The sequence below is a fragment of the Electrona antarctica genome, assembly GCF_951216825.1.
Source record: "Electrona antarctica genome assembly, chromosome: 2".
NCBI classification, from domain to species: domain Eukaryota; kingdom Metazoa; phylum Chordata; class Actinopteri; order Myctophiformes; family Myctophidae; genus Electrona; species Electrona antarctica.
The window spans coordinates 21,006,899-21,030,860 of NC_136807.1; the positions used below are offsets into that span (position 1 = coordinate 21,006,899).

The 23,962-nt window shown below is 40.4% G+C and overlaps 4 protein-coding genes across 5 annotated transcripts in view; all 4 read right to left on the minus strand.

Moving 5' to 3' along the window:
• Nucleotides 1-71: 71 nt before the first annotated feature.
• pfkfb1 (6-phosphofructo-2-kinase/fructose-2,6-biphosphatase 1) lies at nt 72-10,823 on the minus strand. 2 transcript variants are annotated; one of them, XM_079517190.1, is made up of 16 exons: nt 10,634-10,823; nt 7,708-7,833; nt 7,496-7,592; nt 6,840-6,906; nt 6,548-6,622; nt 5,759-5,815; nt 5,131-5,252; nt 4,829-5,036; nt 3,812-3,958; nt 3,293-3,397; nt 3,007-3,136; nt 2,833-2,895; nt 2,606-2,670; nt 1,669-1,797; nt 1,149-1,188; nt 79-428 (listed from the first exon to the last, which is right to left on the minus strand). In XM_079517190.1, the coding sequence occupies exons 1-14, from the start codon at nt 10,683-10,685 to the stop codon at nt 1,738-1,740; spliced, it is 1,374 nt and encodes a 457-aa protein (XP_079373316.1). In that variant the 5' UTR covers nt 10,686-10,823; the 3' UTR covers nt 79-428; nt 1,149-1,188; nt 1,669-1,737. The 2 variants fall into 2 exon arrangements, with proteins under 2 accessions (XP_079373317.1, XP_079373316.1); XM_079517191.1 differs by lacking the exon at nt 1,149-1,188 and having other exon boundaries at nt 72-175; nt 1,737-1,797.
• A 5,436-nt stretch (nt 10,824-16,259) lies between these two features.
• On the minus strand, nt 16,260-17,243 carry LOC306932446 (P2Y purinoceptor 1; the record flags this gene model as incomplete). The annotated part of the gene is made up of 1 exon (XM_079514266.1): nt 16,260-17,243. One exon carries the CDS (start codon nt 17,241-17,243, stop codon nt 16,260-16,262), a length of 984 nt encoding a protein of 327 aa, XP_079370392.1.
• Nucleotides 17,244-19,038: 1,795 nt separating this feature from the next.
• LOC306932454 (P2Y purinoceptor 1-like) lies at nt 19,039-19,995 on the minus strand (the record flags this gene model as incomplete). Its single annotated transcript, XM_079514279.1, has 1 exon — nt 19,039-19,995. One exon carries the CDS (start codon nt 19,993-19,995, stop codon nt 19,039-19,041), a length of 957 nt encoding a protein of 318 aa, XP_079370405.1.
• Nucleotides 19,996-22,423: 2,428 nt separating this feature from the next.
• Nucleotides 22,424-23,962, minus strand: part of ccn5 (cellular communication network factor 5) — a 6,964-nt gene continuing 5,425 nt past the window's right edge. Inside the window, exons 4-5 of the mRNA XM_079517285.1 lie at nt 23,961-23,962; nt 22,424-23,851 (exon numbers count right to left, since the gene is read on the minus strand). The exon at nt 23,961-23,962 is cut by the window's right edge and continues 249 nt beyond it. Of these exons, the coding sequence (XP_079373411.1) occupies nt 23,564-23,851; nt 23,961-23,962 (290 nt within the window). The 3' untranslated portion in view covers nt 22,424-23,563. The remainder of the gene's footprint in view (nt 23,852-23,960) is intronic.

Consider the following 23,962-nt stretch of genomic DNA (forward strand, 5'->3'; position numbering starts at 1 on the left):
CATACTTTCAACGTCATCACAGATACCCAGCTGGAGATAGATATAAAACGTTTTCTATCTGTATCCATTAAGAAGTGGTTCTGTCCATGGTGCTGATTCGTCCATAATGCAATTGCTATGTCTATCTGTATGGACTGTGTCATAATGTCTAGAACACAATTTCATGGTTCCCATTTTCACTTGGTCTAAGTCGTCTTAATAGATTACGATGATTAATAATTTCATTTCCAAACAATGTGACATCCTAAACTTATGAAAGGGGAACTTATCAGATGACAGCTGAGGAAGATTCCATAGCCTTCCTACTAAACTCTGTGTGACCTTTTCAGTTACTGCAGATACCGGCAGATCATTGACATTTGCATGCATGTTTGTCTGTAGGAACTATGGTTGGTTCAACACATTCCTTCACATCCTTAAACACCCTCCTGCCATTCTGTTTTTTTTTTTTCACTTAATTTTTATTGAAGAAAAAACAGACAAAAAACCAAAAACCAAAAGACAAGACGGGAAAAAAAGAACAAAAAGAGGAAGACAAAAACAAAAAAAAGACAAAGCTGCATTTTTCATATTACAAGATACATTCATTGAAATCCTATTGCATTATCACTAGGCTGAGAGAAGAGATCCCACTTTTCCCACATTTTATAGAACTTATCCTTTTGTAGTCTAAGTATGAATGTTAGTTTTTCCATAACATACAGTTCCTCAGTAATGTCCATCCAATGTTCTTTCGTTGGTGGGTCCTGTTGGTACCAGCGTCGTGTGATCGCTTTCTTATTTGTCGCTAAGAGGATCTTGATTAAATACTTATCATGTATTAGAAACTCTTCAGGGATATTTCCCAGCAGTAAGAAGGAACAAGTCAGAGGTATCTCAAAACACAGAATGGTCTCCAAGGTGGAGTGGATATCCTGCCAGTATTTCTGAATTTTAGGACAAGTCCAGAATATATGAGCGTGGCCCGCTCCCATGTGGCCACACTGTCTCCAGCATGGCTGATCTGTTTTCAATTATTGTCTTGACTTAATTTTAGGTGTAATAAAGAATCTCATTAGGTTCTTCCAACAGAATTCTCTCCACATTCTAGAGTTGGTGGACGTAATTTGTGTTTTGCACATATTTACCCATTCCTCTGTAGTGATGGTCTGCCATTCTGTTTTTAAACACTAATCCAACAATAACATTAAAGAGGATTGTGTTATTTCTAGATTTATGTTTACTACAAGCCAAAAGGGCTATAGCTTTATCGTGGAAAAAGATAGGCAAGCTCAGTATTACTCAGTGGTTTAGGGAGCTGTCATTGTGTCTTCCTCTGGAAAGAATCACTTATACTTTGAAAAATAAACAAGAGATGTTTGATAGAATATGGGGACGGTTTATCCAGTATATTACGGTTAATGATTTATCTTATTTAATGGTGGAAACTGAAATTTAATTGTATTCTCTGCAGCTATTTGGTCTTGTGGCCATAAGGACTCTGTTATTGTTACCAGTCTAAGTGCCCTTATTTTATGTATGTACTGTATGTTTGTTTTGTTTTTGTTTTGTTTTGTTTGTTTGTTTTTTAAGTAATTGTATTGTCTGATGTATTATGTATTGTTCTGTTGTATTGTCTGTTTGTATAAAAAAAAGAAAAATGCAATAAATATATTGTAAAAAAAAAAAAAAGAGGATTGTGTTTCTATGAGTTGATTTGAAATAGTATAACATCCAACTTCAGACTCCAAACCGTCTTCATATGTGGTCAGGGACGGTCTGCAGTGCGTCCTCTGGTTTCCTGTTGGTATCCACATTCTGCAAGCGCATAAACATAAACATATTTCTTTTAGAAACAGAACGGGTGGCTAATTTGTGTTTGTGTGTGCTCTTACTGTCATACTCTCCTTTCACAGTTACTAACATTACAATTTACAATTTACAATTTAGGCATTTAGCAGACGCTCTTAATCCAGAGCGACTTACATTAAGTAATAACAAAAGCATGGCATACATCACATATATAAAAAGTAGTTATCATGAATCATGCGTAAACTAAGAACGTAACAGTGGAGTATCTATGTTAACTATACATACTATACTATATAATATATTATACATGTGTACTATAAAGTGCTATGACTGCATAAAGTGCAATTCTAGAGCTGTCTACGTAACAAGCTATAAGTCTGTTTAAAATACTATTTAAGTCTACATAATGTGCTATCTAAGGGGCTAAGCTAGGGCAAGTGCTACGGGCCATGGTGGAGTCTGAAGAGGTGGGTTTTCAGACTATGGCGGAAGATTGGGAGTGAGGCTGCAGTTCTGACTGTGATGGGAAGTGCATTCCATAGTTTTGGAGCCATGTTATTGAATGCATAGTGCATACAAATATATGTAACCACCTAGATTTGAACCAACGACACCTGCATTGGAAGCCAAACATCTACTCCTCAGCCAAAGAGAAATACCCCTGAACAAGATCAATAGGCTTCTGAGCTAAATAAAGACAGGTCCAACATATTCATACAGTACTGTATATGCTTATGCCACACTATGTCATAAGCTCTTATATTTGCAAACCTTAGTATTTATTATGAGAGTTTACATGCTTGTGAGAACTTACCATGGGTCTCTCTCTATGTGTGCAGACTGCTTCAATGTTAAGGTAAAATGACTCAATTTTACAACCTGTTGTGAGAATAACAAAGCAAAACAAAGACAAATAGTCAATACAGTAAAATATTCAGTGTTAATTACTTCATTTGTGATTCAGATGTACAAATGTTACCAAATGGTTTTAATCTGTTACATTAGTACACTTATTTTACGGTATATGAACAATATACTTACCATAGGCAATTGGTGTCAATTTGAGCACTGTATGAAGGGGACATCTTTGATATGGCAACTCATCTGCAAAGTATTGCATTGAAACAAACCACATTAGGACAAAACCATGTTGTTAATGTTTTGTCAAGAGATACAGTACGTTAGTCTACAGGAACTATGTTGTGTGTTCTGTACCTGCAGGTTTATCTAAATAGTAGGCCAGCAAGCAACGCAGTATTGCTTGGTGGCAGATAAGCAGAACGTTTTCCTGCCGTTCTAACTCCATGATGACTGGCTCCAGACGATGGACGAGGTCCTCATAGGACTGGCACACAGAAAGACACACAAAAGGAATTGAGTTAAATGTACTGTATTTATGAGAAAAACACATAGTCATTATTCTTTAATAGTATTCACTATTCACGATTTAGATTGACAGTATCCTTAAGTAACAAAAAAGCTCTGCTCAGAGAGGTCCTACCTCACCCTTGGGGTAGCGATATCGATATTTGTCCTGATCTCTCATTGCAAACTCTTCTGGGAACTTCTCCTGAATTTCCTCATAGGTTAGCTCCTCACACACACCCTTATAGAAAAGTAAAGGAAACATCAATATAGGGGTGTAGAACACTTCCAGCACCCCGTCCAGTTTGTTTGTGTGTCTGTCTTGCTAGTTTGTCAGCAGCCTCATGAGAAAACAGCTGCATTGAATGCAATGGTCCCTAGATTACCTGATTAAATTGGAGGTAATTGGGTTGAGGTCCAAGGCTCATATAAAACGCCTACATTTCTTTTCAGCCATAATTTAATAAAAAATCACACCCATGTGGTGTAACTCCGTGTGGGGGTCCCCGGAAGTTCCAGACCCACAGGAACGCGCTATGATCCTATGATCCAACCCAACTGTATAGGGTTGAATATGCAGAATACACTAATGATAAGAGTAAAGCAAACATTGTCTTCATCTGTATTATTCCATTATGTTTTAAACAGAACTCACAGCGTCTATCTCATTGAGGGCCTTCCACTGTTCATACTGGACCCCCAGGGCCTCTGCAGTCTGGATGGTTCTCCTCATATGACTGGTCCACACTTTCAGGTCCTTGATGTTCTGGCTTTTGATGAAGGTGGCCAAGGCACTGGCATACTGAAGGTGAGGGGAGTATTAGTTATTTCATCCACAAAGCATACAACATACAGTAGCAAATTACGTACAAATTTAAATACAAATTTAAGTACAAAACAAGGTTGCACTGTGATGTGTTTGGACCAGGTGTCTCATAGTCACTCTTTTACAGTTACCATTAGTAATACCATGCAGTAAGACGCCCTGAGGGCGAGAAGCGACCTCGCCCTTGCGTGTACGCATCTGCCTGGGTTACGGCAGACTGCTGGGCGAGCGCTGGCGCTTGGCATGCAGGGGTCAACATATGTAATGAATTCTGTACTGGCCATATATTGAGCGTGTCTTGAGTATACAGGGTTTTGGTGAGGTCAGATCAACATAAGGAATGTCAGAACTGGAAGGACGGGTGGGGAAGGATCAACATATGGAATTCAGAACAGGTCAGCTCCATATATGGAGATCTAAGGGTTTGAGGTTTGAGGTCAGATGTAGAGTTGCTGGCCGGCTCCATACAGGTATGTGCAGATCTAGGTGATGATCTAGTCTTCTCCATGTATAGTACGTTATCCAGGGTTAGATGAGGTCAGTGTCGTGATCTTCATATATGGAGATGGCCATACTGTATATGTGTTGGTGGGCGTGACGTGTCACGAGGCGTGATGTCACGAGGCGTGACCATATATGGAGACGTGATGTCACGAGGCGTGACCATATATGGAGGCGTGATGTCACGAGGCATGACCATATATGGAGGCATGATGTCACGAGGCGTGACCATATATGGAGGCGTGACTAACAAACGGAGATGCAGGTTTTCATAGTAAATGCGACCTACGGTCGCAATTATATTATACAGTATATTACTTCATGTCTTTTTGCTTATGCTTATACCTTCTGACCCCTTGGAGAAAGAGCTGTGTCTCCCCCGATGCGGCCTATCAGGTTGAATTCACTCTCTCCATGTCGGCTCAGGTAGATGGAGCGTGGCGCCACATGGATGTTCATCAGATAGTAGACGATCCTGCTCTGGATGTGGTCCTGAACCTGGTTCACCAGATATCTAGTGCCCACGTTGAATATCTTGATGTAGGAGTGCTTCCTATTACAAAATATCATTGGTGAAGAGGAGGGGATGAGATGGATATTAATTTTGGAAAAATTGTTTTTTACTTGATTTTGACCCAACCAAGTACCTGTCTTTCTCATCATCTATAGGGACATAGCATGTCTTGTAGACCTCAATGCGCTGAAGGAAGTCTTGATTTGCCTCATCTTTGTCACGATCCACATAATCTGGACTCCCAATCTTGACTTGCTAGATGAAAAATACTTAATTTATATAGGCTTCTCTGCGAAGTATAACCACCTTATTAGCACCCTAAACACCTGTCTCAATTCAGAGTATGACGGCACTTGCTTATCCAAAATCACCCACACTGAGTACACTCACCATGGCAACATCAATATCACCAAAGCCCTACCCACGTAGAAACAATGTGTGCATGTGCTGCTGCTGTTAAAAAAACCACACCTGCGTGAAGTGAGGGGCGCTAATATATTAAAGTCTAACTCGTGTTGATTACTGTAGGTGATGTAATGGTGATGTAAAACAAACGGTGCCAACACAAACATTAAATTCTCTTTATTGTTAATGGCATTAAATGTTTGTGTTAGGGACAAGATTATGTACATTTTCCCTTCATTGTCAATGGCGTTTTTAAAACAAACATTGAACTACAAACAAACATTAAACCTGTATATAGGAGCGCCCCTCAAATATATATATATACAAATCCCACATATGAACTAGCAGGTTCTCACCCGGATGTTCTCTGCAATGATATCTGGGTCATCACAGATTGACTCCACAAAAAACACCTGTAAGGTAACATTCAAGAGCTCAGTTTAAAGACAGTTTTAAAAAAGTTATATTCTATTCTTCTGTTATAATGAAACACTCATTATTACACAGTATTTGGTTTTGTTTTCTTCTATTGCTTTTAATTGAAGTGTGCTATCCTGTTTTTTTCCCCATAATTTAGATAAGCCAATTATTATTTACCCGTTATTCCCCCCAATTTAGTCAATTAATTCCCCACACACACTTTTCTTTTTTGGGGGGCTTTTTCATGCTTTTATTGATAGGTAGTGGTGTGAGAGGAAATGGGGAGAGAAATGGGGGGGTGACACACAGCAAATGACGCCAGGATCGGGACTCGAACCATTACCAGCCTAGGTGCCTGGACCTCTAGGCCGGCCCGGGCCACTCCAAACAAATATTTCTGTCTTTTCACTGCTATTGTACCCTACTGGCTCACCTGCCAGTGAGGAGCCCCCATGGGAGAATGTAGCACCTCCATCACACTTCTCCCGCTCAACACTCCCTGCGGACAGCTGCCGTCCCAGCCCGTAGAAGTACATGCAGTGACAATTATTACCCTTCCCACCTGTTTCCATCCTCCGAACACGTGCCAATTGTGTTGGCATAGACGCTTGACAAAGCCCCTAGACGCCGCGGTGGTGGGCAGGTATATTTTACCAGTGCATCACCCGAGCCGCCCCCTCCTATTAGAGCTTTGAAACATTGTTGCACACAACACTACTGTATACCTTGTAGCCTCTCTCCCTGGCAAAGCTAAGGATGACAGCTCTTCTCTCTCTTGTTGTGTTGGTTGCATCAAATACCTTGATAAGAGAAGAGTCCACTTCCATTACAAACACATTCCACTGACTATAAACCAATGATATAAAATGTTCCATTACTAGTACAGTAGGCCTATACACACATTGTACATACTATACAGTACACACAGTGCATTATACCTAGTAAATACACAACTACATAAATACATATATAGACCACAGTAATGTTGCTCGAGGGTTCATTTGTCCCCTTACTCACTGCTACTTGTCCATGTTCTTTTGTAAAGTAACTAGCCACATCTTTAAGCGCAGCAGATGCACAGGCCCTTGGGAGAGAATTTAAACAAAGATTCACATACAAAATGTTTTACCCTGGGGTTAAAGAAGTATTCTGCTCACCTTTATGAAGCTTAATATTATACATTATAGTTCCCAACATCAACATCAATTTGCAGTATATTATACGTATATACAAACGTATTTGAAATGTATTATACGTTATTGTGTGAACTTGGGTTATACTTCTTTATAATGCATTATGCAAGAAGGGAAAAAGGAAAGCTTGCACAACAACATCAATCAATTGGTGTGCGAGCAAGCTGTCCTTTAGCCCTTCTAGCATTTGGCATATATGCACCTGACTGGAACACCCGTTTGGTTTGGACTGTTTAAGAGCACAACATTTTTCCCTCATCTTTGTTGTCATGCATTATGAACATTCTTATAAAGCATTATAATCTTCTAATAACACTGTATAATTACAGCTATAAGCACTCAAAAGACCTGGTAATGCAATTGTAAAACCTTATAATGACTTTTTTAATTACTTATAATGTAACTTATAATTAACTGGAAGACTTTGCATTCTATTTTCTGGAGCACCTGCATTCTAATTCTAATGTGTTTGTCTCTTACTTGCGGATGCTCATGGCTTCCTCATTGTCAGGTCTAAAGAACTCATAATTCTGGTAGGTCTGGACAGCCTCCCTGCGGTACTGACCCACATTAAACACTGTGGAATGGAGAGCAGACAAGATGAAAAACTACGAAATAAATGGTGAATGGTAAACTTGTGATTACGTAATATATCACAGGAACCAGGCTGAGGATGCAGTTTAAAAACTGACCTTTTGTAGGAACTCCAATCCAGTTGAGGTAGCGGGTGAGTTTTTTGGAGATGTAGGTCTTGCCTCTGGCTGGCAATCCTACCATCACAAGCACTGTGGGTGAGTTGCAGAATGTAGGCCTTGAGGCTAAAGAGAAAACACCCAAAAATACAAAGTTATAAATATTATATATAAGCACTGCATGTTCAAACTTCAATGTATGCTTATTGTACACTTTAGACTGAGCATATGTAAAAAGAAAGAAAGAAAAAAAAAAAGAATTCATTAATTAATTATTAAATAAGAGCTCCATCACAGATGGATGATGATAAATTAAACACCTTACACCAACAGCCTTCTGTCAAACCAAAAGCTATGCGTTGAGTGCCAGGAGAGACTTGTTATGCACATAGCTGCCAACTGTGCCAAGCTAATCCTATACAAATTGAGAACTCTGTCCCATATCTTCTGTCAACATCTCAGATTACAGCATTCAGTCATTAAACAGATACAATTGAAGATGATTTTCAACCGTAAAATAATAATCCAGATAATTGTTAAAAGTCTGCCCTTTCTAGTTAGTAGCCTGTCTTGACAATATGTCAGTCAGAGAGCAAAGAGCCAATTCCCTCCCTTCCTGGCTTGTCTGGCCTGGCCCTAATCCCATGGTCAATTTAACTGTCTCTCCTAGCCTGACTTCCTGCCTCCCTGAACAGGATTTTGTTGTAGCTCATTTATAAATCCACAAGAGGAGGATGTCAACATCATGTGGAGTTATTATGTGAATGCACACAGTATATTAATTGACATTTTCTATAACTATAAGAGCATAATGTCACCTATTGCTGTTGAGTTGTAGAACAATCACACCCGTGTGAAGTGAGGGGCGCTCTTATCATCGTACATCATCATGATGTAACATGTCGATTTGCTCAGACACATATGATGTAAATTCTCCATTCAGTGTCAATGGCATTTAATGTTTGTGTTAGGACAAAAATCTACACTATAGCTGAATATAGGAGGGGCTATAGCACCCCTCAAAAATCACACCCATGTGAAGTTAGGGGGACCCTTTATTGCGACCGTAGGTCACAGTTTACTTTGACGTCACACAAATACATCATGTGACGTCATTTGCCATTAACTTGGCCTGAAAGTTTGTACGGAACAAGATTCGTCATAAAAAGTTCATAGACTTGGCCACACACAGAACGTCACATGAGCCTTAAAAACCAGAGGAAACAAAAGGAACAGAGATAGGGGACATATTCTATTCTATTCTATTCTATTCTATGTGGGGCAGCGTTTCCATCTCACTTACATCCTCTCCTCAATTTGCTGGTCATCCATGGCACCCAGACCTTGAGCAGGGGAGTCTGTGTGAGTTCATTCTGCTCTGTGAACATGGCAGTGGTGCTATGAGAGTGCTATGATGCCTGGATGCTGAACTCTGTCCCTCTCCGTTTGTGCAGCAGAGTGTATATGAGGGTGGGTGTGGCACTGAACTCTAGGTCAGCTGACTGTTGCTAAGGAGAAGACAATTGGTAGGCAGAAGGGGGAGGACCTCCATATTGCTTGGTCTGTCTTTCCATTTGCTTTAAGGTCCAAAGGGATTATGTACACAGTACCCTCAGGTTATTCCAAATCTCCCAGGTGATGACAGCCAATATGGGACAGTAGGAATCTACAGAAGGCAGCTCAATGTATCCTGTCTCTTGCCACATGGGGGCAGTCATAAGCTATTCAGAATTTCAGTCATACAGGAGCGTCACCCCTGCATGCCCTGCCCCTTCTCACAACTCACATACATCCATGACAGCAGCATGCAACATGAACTCAGGCTGTGTTGTCATCATCATTTAGAATAGTTTGTATCTATAATGAATCAATTGTTTTTACTGGTGTGTCAATGGCACCAGTCTCACCATGGGATAAATAACATTTTAGAATGCATACAAATACAAATATTCTAGTTTTAATTTTAACTGTTTTGCCCTGACTATGACCTATTTTCACTCAATGCTTAAAAAAATGCTTCAGGTTTCTAAACTAAATTTGTCTGCCTTGATGGCCTGAGTGTCTCGTTGATCCATGTTTAGCTCTGGTCCATGTTGAAAAGCAAAGCGACTAATGACCAGTACGTGTTTCTGTTTTAGGCTGAGCTGCACTATTGAGACAGGCATATCCTGTGGGGGGTTTGCCCTGTTAGGAATTCATGCCCTGCCTCCCAAACAGCTATGGCTGTGGATATAGAGGGCTGCAGTCCCACATATCCACTTGCCCAGCTGTTTTCTTTCTCTCTCTCTCTCTCTCTCTCTCTCTCTCTCTCTCTCTCTCTCTCTCTCTGTGCTTGCGGAAGACTCTTTCATAAGTGAGCTCTGTATCAGGTTTCCTCTTAGTGTGGTAAACACATGGGCCATGGAGGTACATGTGCTGTATGTGGCACGGATACAGGTAGAGTGGGCATGTAAACATTAAGGTAAACACATGGGCCATGGGTGGTACATGTGCTGTATGTGGCACGGATACAGGTAGAGTGGGCATGTAAACATTAAGGGCACTTCCATGTTAAATGAACATTTTTTCCCCAAAATGTAAAAGAAACAAAAAATGATTTGAAAATGCCACACAATATTAGACCTAAATTTACCCTTCAACTTCTTGTTTATGCCCCAAATGACAATTTGTAAGCAGTTGTACTAGACCTTAAATGTCATTACAACAATATAGGTAAATATAAAATAAAAGATGAAATATATAAAAGAAAACTGCTGCCCAGAGTTCTCAGGTGCCCACTTTACTGTGTCAAATTCAGCTCTTTGGCAAACACTGCAAAGTGCAAACGGCATTAGGCCTATGGGAAATACACAAATCACCACTGTAAACTATTATTTAACGGTAACAGTAGTACATCTCCCATCAATCAGTCTAACAGTGACCTCACCTGCACTGTCACACCTGCGACGTCTCACATGCTCAATTTGGGGTAGCTCCATATTCTTCAGTATTCGAACAGGCCAGGCCTGGCCGTGTACAACTACAACTTAGTAAGCTGTATGGTGACCAACGCTCTAAGGAACTAAACCCCTCAGCCAGAGTATTCCCAGTCCACCCCTCCCTCTACACAACACATGGACTGATGGACATATGATAGCAGCAGACTCTACTTGTCCTTTTAATGTTTGCCAGGGCCTGAGTTCACAACATACACACATGGAGAGGGAGAGGCAGAACCAAGGGAGGTTGATAATATGAGCAAAGGTCATTGAGGTGAAGGGGGGCTGGAGGGAGAGGTGGTAACATCATGCATGGTAACCTTTAAACCGGCACTCCACTTATCACGTGCACACTGTAAAATTCTGTGTGCAAATTGAACTCTGAGACCGTACAAATGGAACCAAATTGTTCACTCTCCGGGCTACAAATGGATGAATGAACACGGTGGTGTGTCAGGTGTGCAAGATTGAATGAAACGCAATTAAACATTAACAGCCTACAGTATGGCGCTGTTGTTAGCTGTGTGGTGCGTTTTAGTGGCTGTAGTCATGTTATGGCTTATAATGAGTGCAAACATTTAACAGTTACATCTGGGTCAGGTCTCATGGGCCCAGGATGTTTTGGTCAGGTTCAAAGCACACTGCAGGCTTTCCAGTGCACACAGCAAGATTAGATATGTATCCTACAGTATACTGCACAGTATACGTTATCAGCAAGTGATAATAATAGCCTCCTAGTGTATCAGTTGTGTGAGAACTTATGAACTTCAATGAACAGTATGCCTGTCTATAGGCCATAAAGCCTGTGGGACAGGCATGATATTTCTGTTGCCAGCAGCTGTTGTACTTACTGTAAGAGACATTCCTGATTCCTGCCCACACCAAATCCATCAATGTGTCATTTTGTTGCGTAATGCTTAAGAAGCATTTGTGTCTAGCCATTCTATTGACTACCAGCTTACGATATTCTGCTATCACCCATGGGCAATGATTTAACTACAGTTTACATAGTGATTTAAAGCTACACTTTGTGTGCTGAAATGTTTTACAATTGAGCTAATAGAGCCTGTCTGATTGCTAGGGGATAAATTGAATCTTGACCATATAGTATTTTGGGCTGATTTAAATCACAGATCAAATTTGACCCGCTAACACCAAAAGTGTCAGCTGGTTTCTAATTAAGGCTTTTTGGTATTCAGACAGCCAGCAATGGGTAGAACGCTCCCCCAAAAATGTAGTCTCTGTGACACATCTAGGGGCTGCAATCTGCATTCAAAGATTTTCCTAGAAGCTTTGTCATAATTTTCGACCAATGACAAAGCTTCTAGGAACATCTTTGCGGCCCCTAGATGGGAACGTTCTACCCATTGCTGACTGTCTGAATAAAAAATAAATAAAAAAAGGTCATTAACATTTTGACTTTTTGATTGATTGATTGAAATATTTATTAACAGTTTGCAGAATTACAGTACATTTCAAGCACAACTCAATACAAAGACTGTTAACTGTGAGTGGATGACCCAATAAAGCATTACACTTGTTTACAAGAGGGTCCACCTTGTTCAAATCATCAAAACATTTAGAGACGTACACACTTCTATATAGTCTTAAAATAAATAAATAATAAAGAACAGGAATTCATCATAAAGGAGGTAAAAAGGGAAAATAAACATATACAGTGAGGGGGAAAAGGGGTGGGTGGTGGGGGGGGATTCAGATTTTACGGGGGCCAGTTTCGAATTGCAGCCGTCCGTAGGTGCCCTTTGAAAGCGGTTTTGAAGGAGTCAAGGGATTCGCATGTCTTAATGACTGTTGGTAGGGCATTCCACATTTTGGTGGCATAGGAGCGAAAATAATTTTGTTTGTGCCGAATCTGGGTTGCACATGGTTTGTTGCACTCCCTCTGGTGTTGTGGGTGTGGACTTCGTTAACATTAAGGAAGTATTTAGACAGGTACATGGGTATCTTGGTGGTGTATCGAATCTTGTGGACCAGACCCATTGCAAGATGCAATGGGTCATCGACCCTAAGCCATTCCAGCCTGTCAAAGTGGGCAGGGGTGAGGTGGGTTCGGGGGGTGAGGCCAAGTAGGAGCCTGACCAGTTTGTTTTGGGAAGTCTGGAGCCTTGTTTTAAGGGCCTTTGAGGTGCTGTGGTACCAAGAGGTGCATGCATAGTCAAAGAAACCTTGTACGAGGAGGGCTCCTGTAGGGTCTTCAAGGTGTTTTTGTTGACCAGTGAGGAGATCCTGTAAAGGAATCTTGTTCTTTGGTTGACTTTTTTGATTACGTTGGTGGCCATTTTATCACCGGAAAGATTAGCCTCTAGGATGGAACCTAGGCTGAGATTACTATTTGATCCAAAGAGAATGGATTCAGTTTTTCCCAGGTGTAAAGATAGTTTGTTATCAGCGAGCCAGGTGCAGATTCTATACCGAGTTCAGAGCTGAGGGCCTTTTCAACCTGCAGTTTGTTCCTGTCCGAGACTAGCAGTGCTGAGTCATCTGCGAACAGGAACAAGTTGCAGTCACAAGCTGATGTCATGTCGTTTACATATATTAGGAACAGTAAAGGCCCTAGTATGCTTCCTTGTGGAACGCCACAGCTCACTGGGAGGGGGGGGGGGGGGGGGGGGGACAGTGTTCCGTTCACCTCCACCATCTGTTCTCTCCCCTCCAGGTAGGATTGCATCCAGCTCACTGATGTGCTATCAAAACCAATTGCTTTTAGCTTGTTAACCAGTATGGAGTGGTTCACTGTGTCAAAAGCCTTTTGGAGGTCCAGCATGACCATGCCGCAGTATTTGCCAGCATCCACCTCGTGTTTGATGTGGTCGCTCAAATAGAGGAGGCATGTGTCAGTGGAGTGGGATGTTCTGAAGCCAGATTGGAACTCGTACATTAATTTATTTGTGGCAAGATACTTTTCAACCTGTTCATAGACTATTTTAGTCTTTACTTTCGAGATGGAGCTTAGAATAGAACTAGGGCCTGGGCCATGGCTCAATGGTCCAGGCACCTTGGCTGGTAATCCAGTCTGGCAGTGTGCCGCGGGTTCGACTCCCGATCCCGACGGCCTTTACTGCATGTCTTCCCCCCATCTCTCTCCCCATTTCCTGTCAGCCTACTGTCTGTCCCTCCATAAAATATATGAAATAAAGGTGAAAGCCACAAAAAAAAACCATTTAGAATATAACTAGAACTGCACTCTGTCGAGTGCCTACTACGTAGCTTGCGCGTTGCACACTACTAGTACTGTGGACCGCTACGAACTTTCAAATCTCAGCCTCTCTGTGAAATATTGGTTTCAATATTGAGGTATTAGGTTTAGCTATGTGTTACGTACCTAGTCATTGGAGGTAAAAAAAATAGTGTTTTGAAGTTTGTATTCATTTTAAACGTTTGAAAAACATGGATTGGTTACGTAATCAACAACAGGGACTACAAAGCATAACAAGCAATGATGTAATTAATACGGGTGAGTGACGGGATATAACTGGCTTTCGATGGTGACGTAATAATATTTGTATATGTAATTTGTAAGTTATGTTTGTAAAATATGTTTCAGTGTCGGGTGGATTAAAGGTAATGCCTCTCTATGTATACATGTATGTAATCTGAAACCTACCTTTATTACGTCACCATCGAGAACCAGTTATACCCTGGCATTGGTACACATCTTCATATAAACAGTACAACTTACATATATACATGTATGTATATGTAAGTTGTATATATGTATATGTAATTTGTAAGTTGATGAGTAGTATACTGTGGTTACTTGGGTTATTTTATGCGTATGCCGTGGCTGCATGATTTGAGAGTGACGTAATGAAGATATGTACCAATGCCAGGGTATACAGTAACTGGCTCTCGATGGTGATATAATAAAGATATGTTTCAGTGTCGGGTGGATTAATCTGAAACCTACCAAGTAAACAGTCTTCAAAATAGCTACTTGTGTGGAGTTTGCATGTCCTCCCCGTGTCCACTAGGGTAAGTACCCTCACAAAAAACATGCAGTACTCCTGGTCTCTAAAACTATACCTCCCCCTGGCCAGCCGGGGCACCTGATGGAGGGGAAAGGAACTGGTCGGAATAACGTGTTCCTTCCACGCACTAAAAATGGGTTGCAAAATCGTGGGATAAAGATTATTTTTTAAAATAGCTATTTTTGTGCTTTTACAGTAGGCCTACTGTACATTTTACTTTTTAAAACTTTTGCTAATCTTACTTTTACAATATTGAAAAATATTCAAGTAACATACTTATTTGAATGGGACTCTTTCTGCTCACCTTTCTGTTGATAATGAATAATCATTCTGTTCTGCACCCAAGAAATTAAGAAGAGTACAATTGTCCTTTTCATCACACTTTATGTATTACCAGTATGTAAAAATTAAACAATCAGATACAAAAATAATCATATGGCAGGAAGGTTTTATAATAATATATAGCAAAGAAATATGAGGAACATCTTTTTTTTCCTTCCTATTTTTCATTTATTTGAGGAAAAAACAATGCACTATAAACAAAAGTAATTAATTATTAATTATTATTGAGAATTATTGAGGATGAACACAATAACTATTGTGTTGCAGTTCATATGCAATACAGGATTACGTAAATGTTGCATATTAAAAATACAGATACAGTAATATACAAAATAATATAGACCTTCCTTAGGCAAACAAGAATATCCATGACACAAAGTGTGAAGCACTAATACAGTAGACTTGCTCAATTAATGCTCACTAGCTCGAAGACGATCCATTAACATGGATTTGAGCTAGCTCTGGTCCATAGCCAGTACTGCTCTTGCTGCCGCATTAGAGCTATGGATCAGAGCTAGATTTGAAGCAGTACAGAGTGGGAATTGTTTATGAAGTGAGTTTATTTCACTCTGAGGCTCCATAAATAAATAAATAAAAATCCCAGTCATGCTCCTGGCTGGGCTTGTATCAATCCCATCTTTACCACATGAATGCTCCTACCATATATAGAGCAGATAAAGCTTCTTCTGGGACACTCAGGCAGCCCATTTAACCATGGCTCTTGCCTAAATCGGTATGCAGATTAGGTCGGTATGCAGATTAGGTTTCAAAACCACTTTAGAGGCCTACCAATTGCTCATAAATTGATTCAATTTATTGGTAGGCCTCCAAATGTACAGGTATGTATGTACATGCTGTATACCGGGGTATGTGTGTATTTATACAGTCATACATTAGGTTGTTTGTTTGCCTCCTTTGTTTTGTAGCAACTCCTCCAATAATAGTGAATTTTAGTTTAGTTTAGTTTTTTATTTTATAAATTAGAATATTTAATATCAGGATGCTGAAGACATCTGCTTTTGTCAAGAGAAAAGCTTAGTGTGTGCGTGCGTGCGTGCGTGCGTGTGTGCGTGCGTGCGTGCGTGCGTGCGTCATGAAAAAAGGTGTGACAGGCTAGCATATTCAAAAGGACAATGAATAAGTACATCAACAATAGTTTTCGTTATGAAAACTATTGTTTATGTACTCTGAAAATTCTGAAAATTTCGTGGAGCCTTATTTGTCCAGAAGTATGGACTTACAATTAAGTAGTTTCATCCCCATCAGCAGGTTGCATTGTGATGGTGCAACTAGGATTTGACTGCTTGCGACCACTGATCATCTGGGAGACCCGCCTCAGCTGCTTGTGAAGCTCCTCGTTTCCATGGAGGTAAATCAGGGGATTGATGGCACTGTTCAGACACACAAGTCCACGGCTTATCTGATGAGCAATGTAGACTCCATTAAACCACTCCTGGCACAGGTGTTCCTTTGCCAAAATTCTTGCCTTCATGTTGAGGTTCTTAAATATATGAAAGGGAATGTAACACACTGAGAAAAGTAAAATCAAAATGAATAGCAGTTTCAAGCATCTCTGCTTTTGTACCATGTCAACTCTGTTTCTTGTGCAGAGAACCACAACCACATGTCCATAGCAGCCCAGTATGATGAACAATGGAATAAGGAACCCAGTCAGTGTCCATCCAAGACTGTATTTCAGGTAATCTTTGACATAAAACGTAGAAGTAGTTTCATAACATTTTCCTGTTCGATTTCTATATGTTTTAGTGAAGAACATGTCTGGAATAATCTGAACACACACCAAGATCCAGACCATTACTGATATAATCACAGAGTGCGACCGAGTTATTCTTCCCATTATCCCCACTGGGTGGACAACAGCCAGGTAACGATAAACACTTATACAAGTGAGGAAACCAATGCTGCCATACAAGTTCAAGTTGAAGCAGAATCTTGTTATCTTGCAGAAGACATCTCCAAAGATCCATTTACTCCCCAAAGCATGGTAGGTAACCAAAAATGGCAGTGTGAGCAAATACAAAATATCTGCTATTCCAAGGTTGAAAACAAAAATGTTAATGAATTTCAGTTTCTTCCAGTTGTGGAACAAGGATTTCAACCCAAATCCATTTGCAATAACTCCAACTATGAATACTGTGATATAAACACCAGGTAAGAATTGATGTGAAAAGTCAAAGCTAACTCTTTGACAAGATATATTGCTCATTCTGTCTGCTGATGGTTGGTGCTAATTATGTTGCTGTGGTGTTTTGAGTTATGGAAGATTCAGAATAAGAGTTGAGGTATTTCAATATGTATTGTTCCTCATTTTCAGTTAAGGATGCCGGTTCCACAAAATAGAAGATTTCGTAATAATTTCCACTAAACAGTGCATTTTCTTTCAATTCTCATACCAGGGCAGGAAATACATTTCTTCACACATTTATGTGTCATTGTCACAGTATGCTGCAGAATTGAATAAGCTGAGATTTTCCACCTGTCACCACACCGTTTCGCCTAATTTGAGAAGCACAGTAATTCTCAACAAATTGTTTACATTGACTGCAGAAGTAAGTGCACTTCCTTTTGCCTATTTTGCCTAAGTGGATATAACTTTTCCTTTTTTTAAGGCTTTGCTTGGTTGGGAACTAAACCCATGCAATAACACAACAATAAACAACTACTAAACTAGAAATGCACTCTGTCGAGCTGCCAACTTGCGCATTGCACACAAGTAGAGCGCACCATGAGGTCACCACTGCTGGTACGACTGCTGCTCTGAGTCCTAAAGCTCTCTGCTGCTGTCTAGGTTTGAAATATAGCAGTGGTCAGTGGTCCCTCATTGCCCGGTGGAGTACACCGACATACACACATACCCAACCGATACATACCCCGTATTGACTTTATACCAATGTACTTTAGTTACATCGAGAACAGTGGTTTCTCATTGACTGGTGGAATGTACCGACATACCGTACATACCCAGCCAATCGCTGTTCTTGGTCCCTGTGTGAAAGATTTATTTCCAAAGGACGGTTACAAACAGATTCCAACGTCACAGCATAAAAGTCTCGCTTTGAATAGTGAGCTCTGATTGGTCACCCACAACTCTGGAGTGAGCGAAAAAAAATATTTCCTGTGGCAGATTTGTCTGGTTTTCAGGCTAGTAGTTGTGATTATAGGTGTAAAATGGTAGACCCCACTTACATTTAGGATTTAGCTATGATAGAACCCTGAATCATTTTCCATGTATAGTAAGAGGAAGTGAAATGTACTATTTTCCTTCCCTGTCTGATGCATTGCTATAGGCTGGGCCTTGGTTCCAGCCGGAATCATTCTGTGAATTTGTTTTGTCACGAGTAGCGAGTGACAAAACAAATTCACGGAATGCAGTAAAGCAGTCACTCACCGGGCTACAAACTTGCACATTTTCAGCAGAATATTGCACACACACACACACACACACACACACACACACACACACACACACACACACACACACACACACACACACACACTAAACAGACAGAAAGCATTATGTCAATCACTGTAACAAAATACACAAATATCACAAAAGCGCATATTCCAACCTTCATTTGTATTTTGTAAGGTGATATAGAATGCCAATATATTGTATACACAATAACCCAATCAAGGTAAGAAATAAACCAAAATTAAATACACTTTTGAGTGGTGCAGCAGCTCCTATGCAGTTTTGTGTGTATGTCCGTTTAGCACGGAATGTGATGATTTGATTGGCTGATGCATACATCAGCCAATGACGTTCTGATCATCATCATCATCATACATCATCATCATGATAAAAGGCACAGGTCACTTCACACGAGTGTGATTTTTACTTGGCTAAAACGTGAGACAATTAGCCAAATGGTCACTAAAGGCCTAGTCATACGCCAGTTTTAGGTGATAAGGTGACCACCGAAAACTAGGCTACTAGGCTATCACCTAAAACTGGAGTATGAATAGGCCTTAAGTGTTCAACTTCTTAGAATTCATTAACATTAATGACCTGTGGTGTGAATTTCCCTCATGATGGAAGACCGGACCCGCCTGAAGCATTGCCGCCTGAGATGATTGTGAAGCATTTTGTTTCTGTGGAGGTAAATCAGTGGGTTGATGGCACTGTTCAGACACACAAGTCCACGGCTTATCTGATGAGCAATGTAGACTCCATCAAACCACTCCTGGCATTGACGTTCCTTTGCCAAAATTCTTGCCTTCAAGTTGAGATTCTTAAGCACATGATAAGGGATGTAACACACTGAGAGAAGTACAATCAATATGAACAGTAGTCTCAAGCATCTCTGTTTCAGCACCGTGTCAATGTTAGGTTTGGTGCAGAGAACCACAATCATGTGTCCATAGCAGCCCAGTATGATGAGTGATGGAATGCAGAACCCAGTCAGTGTCCATCCAAGACTGTACGTCAGGTAATCGTTGACATAAAACCAAGAAGTAGTTTCATAACATTTACCTGTTTGGTTTTTGTATCTTTTAGTGAAGAACATGTCTGGAAGAATCTGAATGCACACCAAGACCCAGACCATAATGGTTATAATCACAGTGTGTGTCTGGGTTATTCTTTCCATTACTCTCATCGGATGGACAACAGACAGGTAACGATAAACACTGATACAAGTGAGGAAACCAATGCTGCCATACAAGTTCAAGTTGAAGCAGAATCTTGTTATCTTGCAGAATATGTCTCCAAAGATCCATTTACTCCCCAAAGCATAGTAGGTAACCAGAAACGGGAGTGTGAGCAAATACAAAATATCTGCTATTTCAAGGTTGAAAACAAAAATGTTGACGTTCCCCAGTTTTTTCCAGTTATGGAATGAGGATTTCAATCCAAAGCCATTTGCAATCAGACCAACAATGAATACTGCAATATAAACAAAGGGTAAGAACTGCTGTGAAAAGTCAAAGCTAACTCCTTGACATGAAATGTTCCTCATTCTGCCTCCTGTGTTCTGATATGTTGTTGCTGTTTAAGTTATTTTCTGAGGCTGCGGTTTTGTGAGTCATACTGTATGAGAAACAGAGGTGAGAATTTCAAAGATTTCCTGTTCTTCACATTTTCTGTAAGCAGGAAATGCTACCTGACATAGTAAGTAAGTAAGTAAGTACATTTTATTTATATAGCACCTTTCACAGAGAGGACTCACAAAGTGCTTTACATACAATAAAAATACAAAACAAAGTAAACAAGCAAACAATGCAGATAAAACATGTGCTGTACAATTCAGCTCAAACAAAACGACAATATGATCATTATAAATACATCGTAAAACAAAAGGTAGGTTTATTAAGTTCAGGTTGAACCATCCACAAATGCTTGTTTAAAAAGAAATGTTTTGAGGCTATTTAAAAAAATGCCCACAGAGGAGGAAAATCTCAGCGCTAGTGGGAGAGCATTCCAAAGTTTGGCTGCTACGGCCTGAAATGATTTGTCACCTTTAGTTTTTAGTTTGGTGGAGGGTGGGTCTAACAGACCCTGTTCTGCAGACCTAAGGGCCCTTCTGGGCACATAACGAGGCACCAGGTCAATCAAGTAGCCTGGGGCCTGACCATGCATCGCTCTGAAGGTGAGCACAAGTACCTTGAACTGGACCCTGAAGTTCACCGGAAGCCAATGCAAGGAGGCCAGGATTGGAGTGATGTGGCAGAATTTGCTTGACCTAGTGAGTAGTCTGGCTGCATCATTTTGGATCATTTGAAGGCGGTCCATGGTGGTTTTATTTAAGCAGGTGAAAAGGGAGTTGCAATAATCCAGCCGTGAGGAAACAAATGCATACTCTCATTTAGTATGGTTTGGCAAGTAAACAGTTTTAAACAAGACAGTTATATAATAAATAGTTTAAGTTAAGTTTGAATATCATCATTATACTTGAGGGGAAAATTACAAAGTCGCTCTCCAATATGAGCCTTTCTCCATCAAGTACAGGCTACAAACTATAGTAGCCTATAAGCCTATCATTTTATAAGACGCAAAGAAGTGGTTGAAGAGGAGGAAGTTAGCATTGTTTCAGTTTCCTGTATGTATATGATGGTGAGATGACAAGGTGGAGCAAGTTAACACTTTAAAATAGAAGGGTTCTATTTTAGCCAAAATTAGCTAATTATAATATAGGATGGGGGAACATATAGAATGTATAAAGCCATTTACAGTATAGCCTACATGGAATCCCTGTTCCAAACATTCCTCTCCTCTTTTGACCAGTTTGATGGCCTTGATAAGCCTACAGAAAGAATATATACAAACTCAGTTAAACACTCCAACGGCGCCATCTTTTGGTTGGAGTTTGTCATGAAGCAAGGGACCCGGACAACACATCTGCACCGGCGAGTATACTCTAAGATTTGAGTTGTAAGCCTCGGCATGCATTGATTTGGTGTTATTTTCCTTTCAACATTGGGGCTTCCTGTAGGCTACATATCTTAAAGGAGAATTCCATGCTAGAAGGCTTTCTTACCTTTATTAGTATAGTTCTTAGGGCCGATTCATACTCCTATTTTAGAGCCGAATAAAAGTCGGTTCGGCTCTGTAGAGCCTACAATGTGACGTCATTTGAGGTTCGGGTAGGGGGGGGCGGGTACCGTCCTAAAGTCGGCAAATTAGGGGAAATAGCCAATAATGCGCTTTTGCACAAAATAACACATGGACCGGGACGTAACAACTAGGTAAGAAAGCCTTCTAGCATGGAATTCTCCATAGGGTTGTGACAGGGCCTGACATCCCTGTGACAGGTCTGTGACAGGGCCTGTGACTGGGATGTCAGGCCCTGTGTTGCATTGTTTTTAAACTGTTTTGTTTACCAATGGGACTACTTTTAAAATAGACTTGTAGAGTGTTTGATATTGGTTATAAGAGTGAAATCATTAACCCTTTCTGAAAACATTCAACTTGAATGCAGAAGACAAATTCAGATTCAGATTTTATTTTTGCACATGTGGTTATGTTACAGGCGGTTTATAATGTGTCACATGAACACAACACAATTTAGTGCACCTTCCTAATCCTAACAGTAGGGGGCCACTAGGTGTCAGTGTTTAGTTTAATTTTAAACCAATGTGATCAGACTGAAAAGACCATGGTGTTGGATGTACATCGCAGACACAAGTTGTTTTTTTTTATATATTTTTTCAAACACGCATTAGTCACGCACACGCGCACACACACACACACACACACACACACACACACACACACACACACACACACACACACACACACACACACACACACACACACACACACACACACACAGTCATAGTTGCTCTGGCAGAGATATAGGCCTAATACACGCGCGCACAGTGTGCGCAGACATATGAGTGTGAGCTCATTAAGATTAGGAACACAATAAAAGTATTTTACATTTTTTGACTTTCTCAAAATAGTTTTAATTTGTTTAAGGACGAACACGGCAAACAATATCTGAGTCGTTGTGCAAAATTAAGTGATGAATGAAACAACTCATAAAGGTAGCCTTACAGTATATATAGTGCTGTAAACTGTGGTCAAATTACAACTCTGACAGTAGAACGCTATACAAATATCATGGATTAAAAAGGAAAAAAAGAAATATATAAAACATATTGACATGAAATTAAACTATGAATACTGTACAAAATATAACAAACGCCCAGATATTGTCAACACACAAATATAAACATTTTTAGTGTAAAATAAATGTAGCCTGCATGAAATAATGCAAACAATTGTATTACATCTCAAAAGCTATGACTATAACTATTTACAACAAACTACAATTTAAAAAAAAGATCAAGAAAAAAACAAGTGCAATGTCATCTGGCTATGAACATACATAGAAATATACACGTTACAAATAACATTTTAAACATATCAGGATACAGTATCTGTCAACACATAGGTTGGTGTCATTACAGTATGAGACAAATTTATAACACACACACACACGCACGCACGCACGCACACACACACACACACACACACACACACACACACACACACACACACACACACACACACACACACACACACACACACACACACACACACACACACACACACACAATTTATGTATTTACATTAGCGTAAATATGTCTTTAAAGCTAACACTGTCCTGACCAAATAACCTTCATGGTCAAGTGTCTTCCATAGTCTGTAGTATGTACTGTATTTAGATGATCAACTCTGAAATGATCATTAAGGAAATGTCCCATCATCTTTTCTTCACAAGGTGCAGGAGGGGACAGGACTGGTGCAGTGAATTCTTAGTGCAGACGAAGTTTGTCACGATGGGTTTTCATCCCAATGTGGTCACAGTTCATTACCAGCTACTTAATGTACCTTTACTAAAACTAATGCTACTCAGTAAAATCCTGAGTGTTCACTTAACTCTCAGATTTAAATGAACTCTAGAATTTTACAGTGTAAAGACAATACTCAGCTGGAAGAGATTACACATACCTGTCTTGGCTGTCTATCATGTCCTGAGTGGACACGGTTGAGTCAATAAGTCAGTCAGTGCTTTGGGCCAGTCAGGGCCTGAATCCCCACAGGGCAGGGTTGGCATATGCTCGGCTGGGGCAGTTGTAATGACAGACACAGGAGTGGATCATCATCACATTCCGCCGTAGCAGTCTGCCAGTAGGGCAGCGGAAGGCCACCTCAGCGGTGTGTGTGTGGTAAGGGGTACAGCAGCGGGAGTCGGTACACTGTCCGCAGTACCGGAGCTGGTAGAGCTGGGTGCTGTAACAGCCATGGTGAATAAGCCGAATGGGTGCGGGGGACCTGTAGCTGGCCTTGCAGTGCCCACGGCGTCCCCACTGGAGGAAAATGACACATGAAAGCAGAGACTGATGAGAACAGAAAGCAGACAAGGGCACACGTTGAAAGGTATAGGAGTTTGTTTGAAGTCCATGTTTTGTGGCTCACCT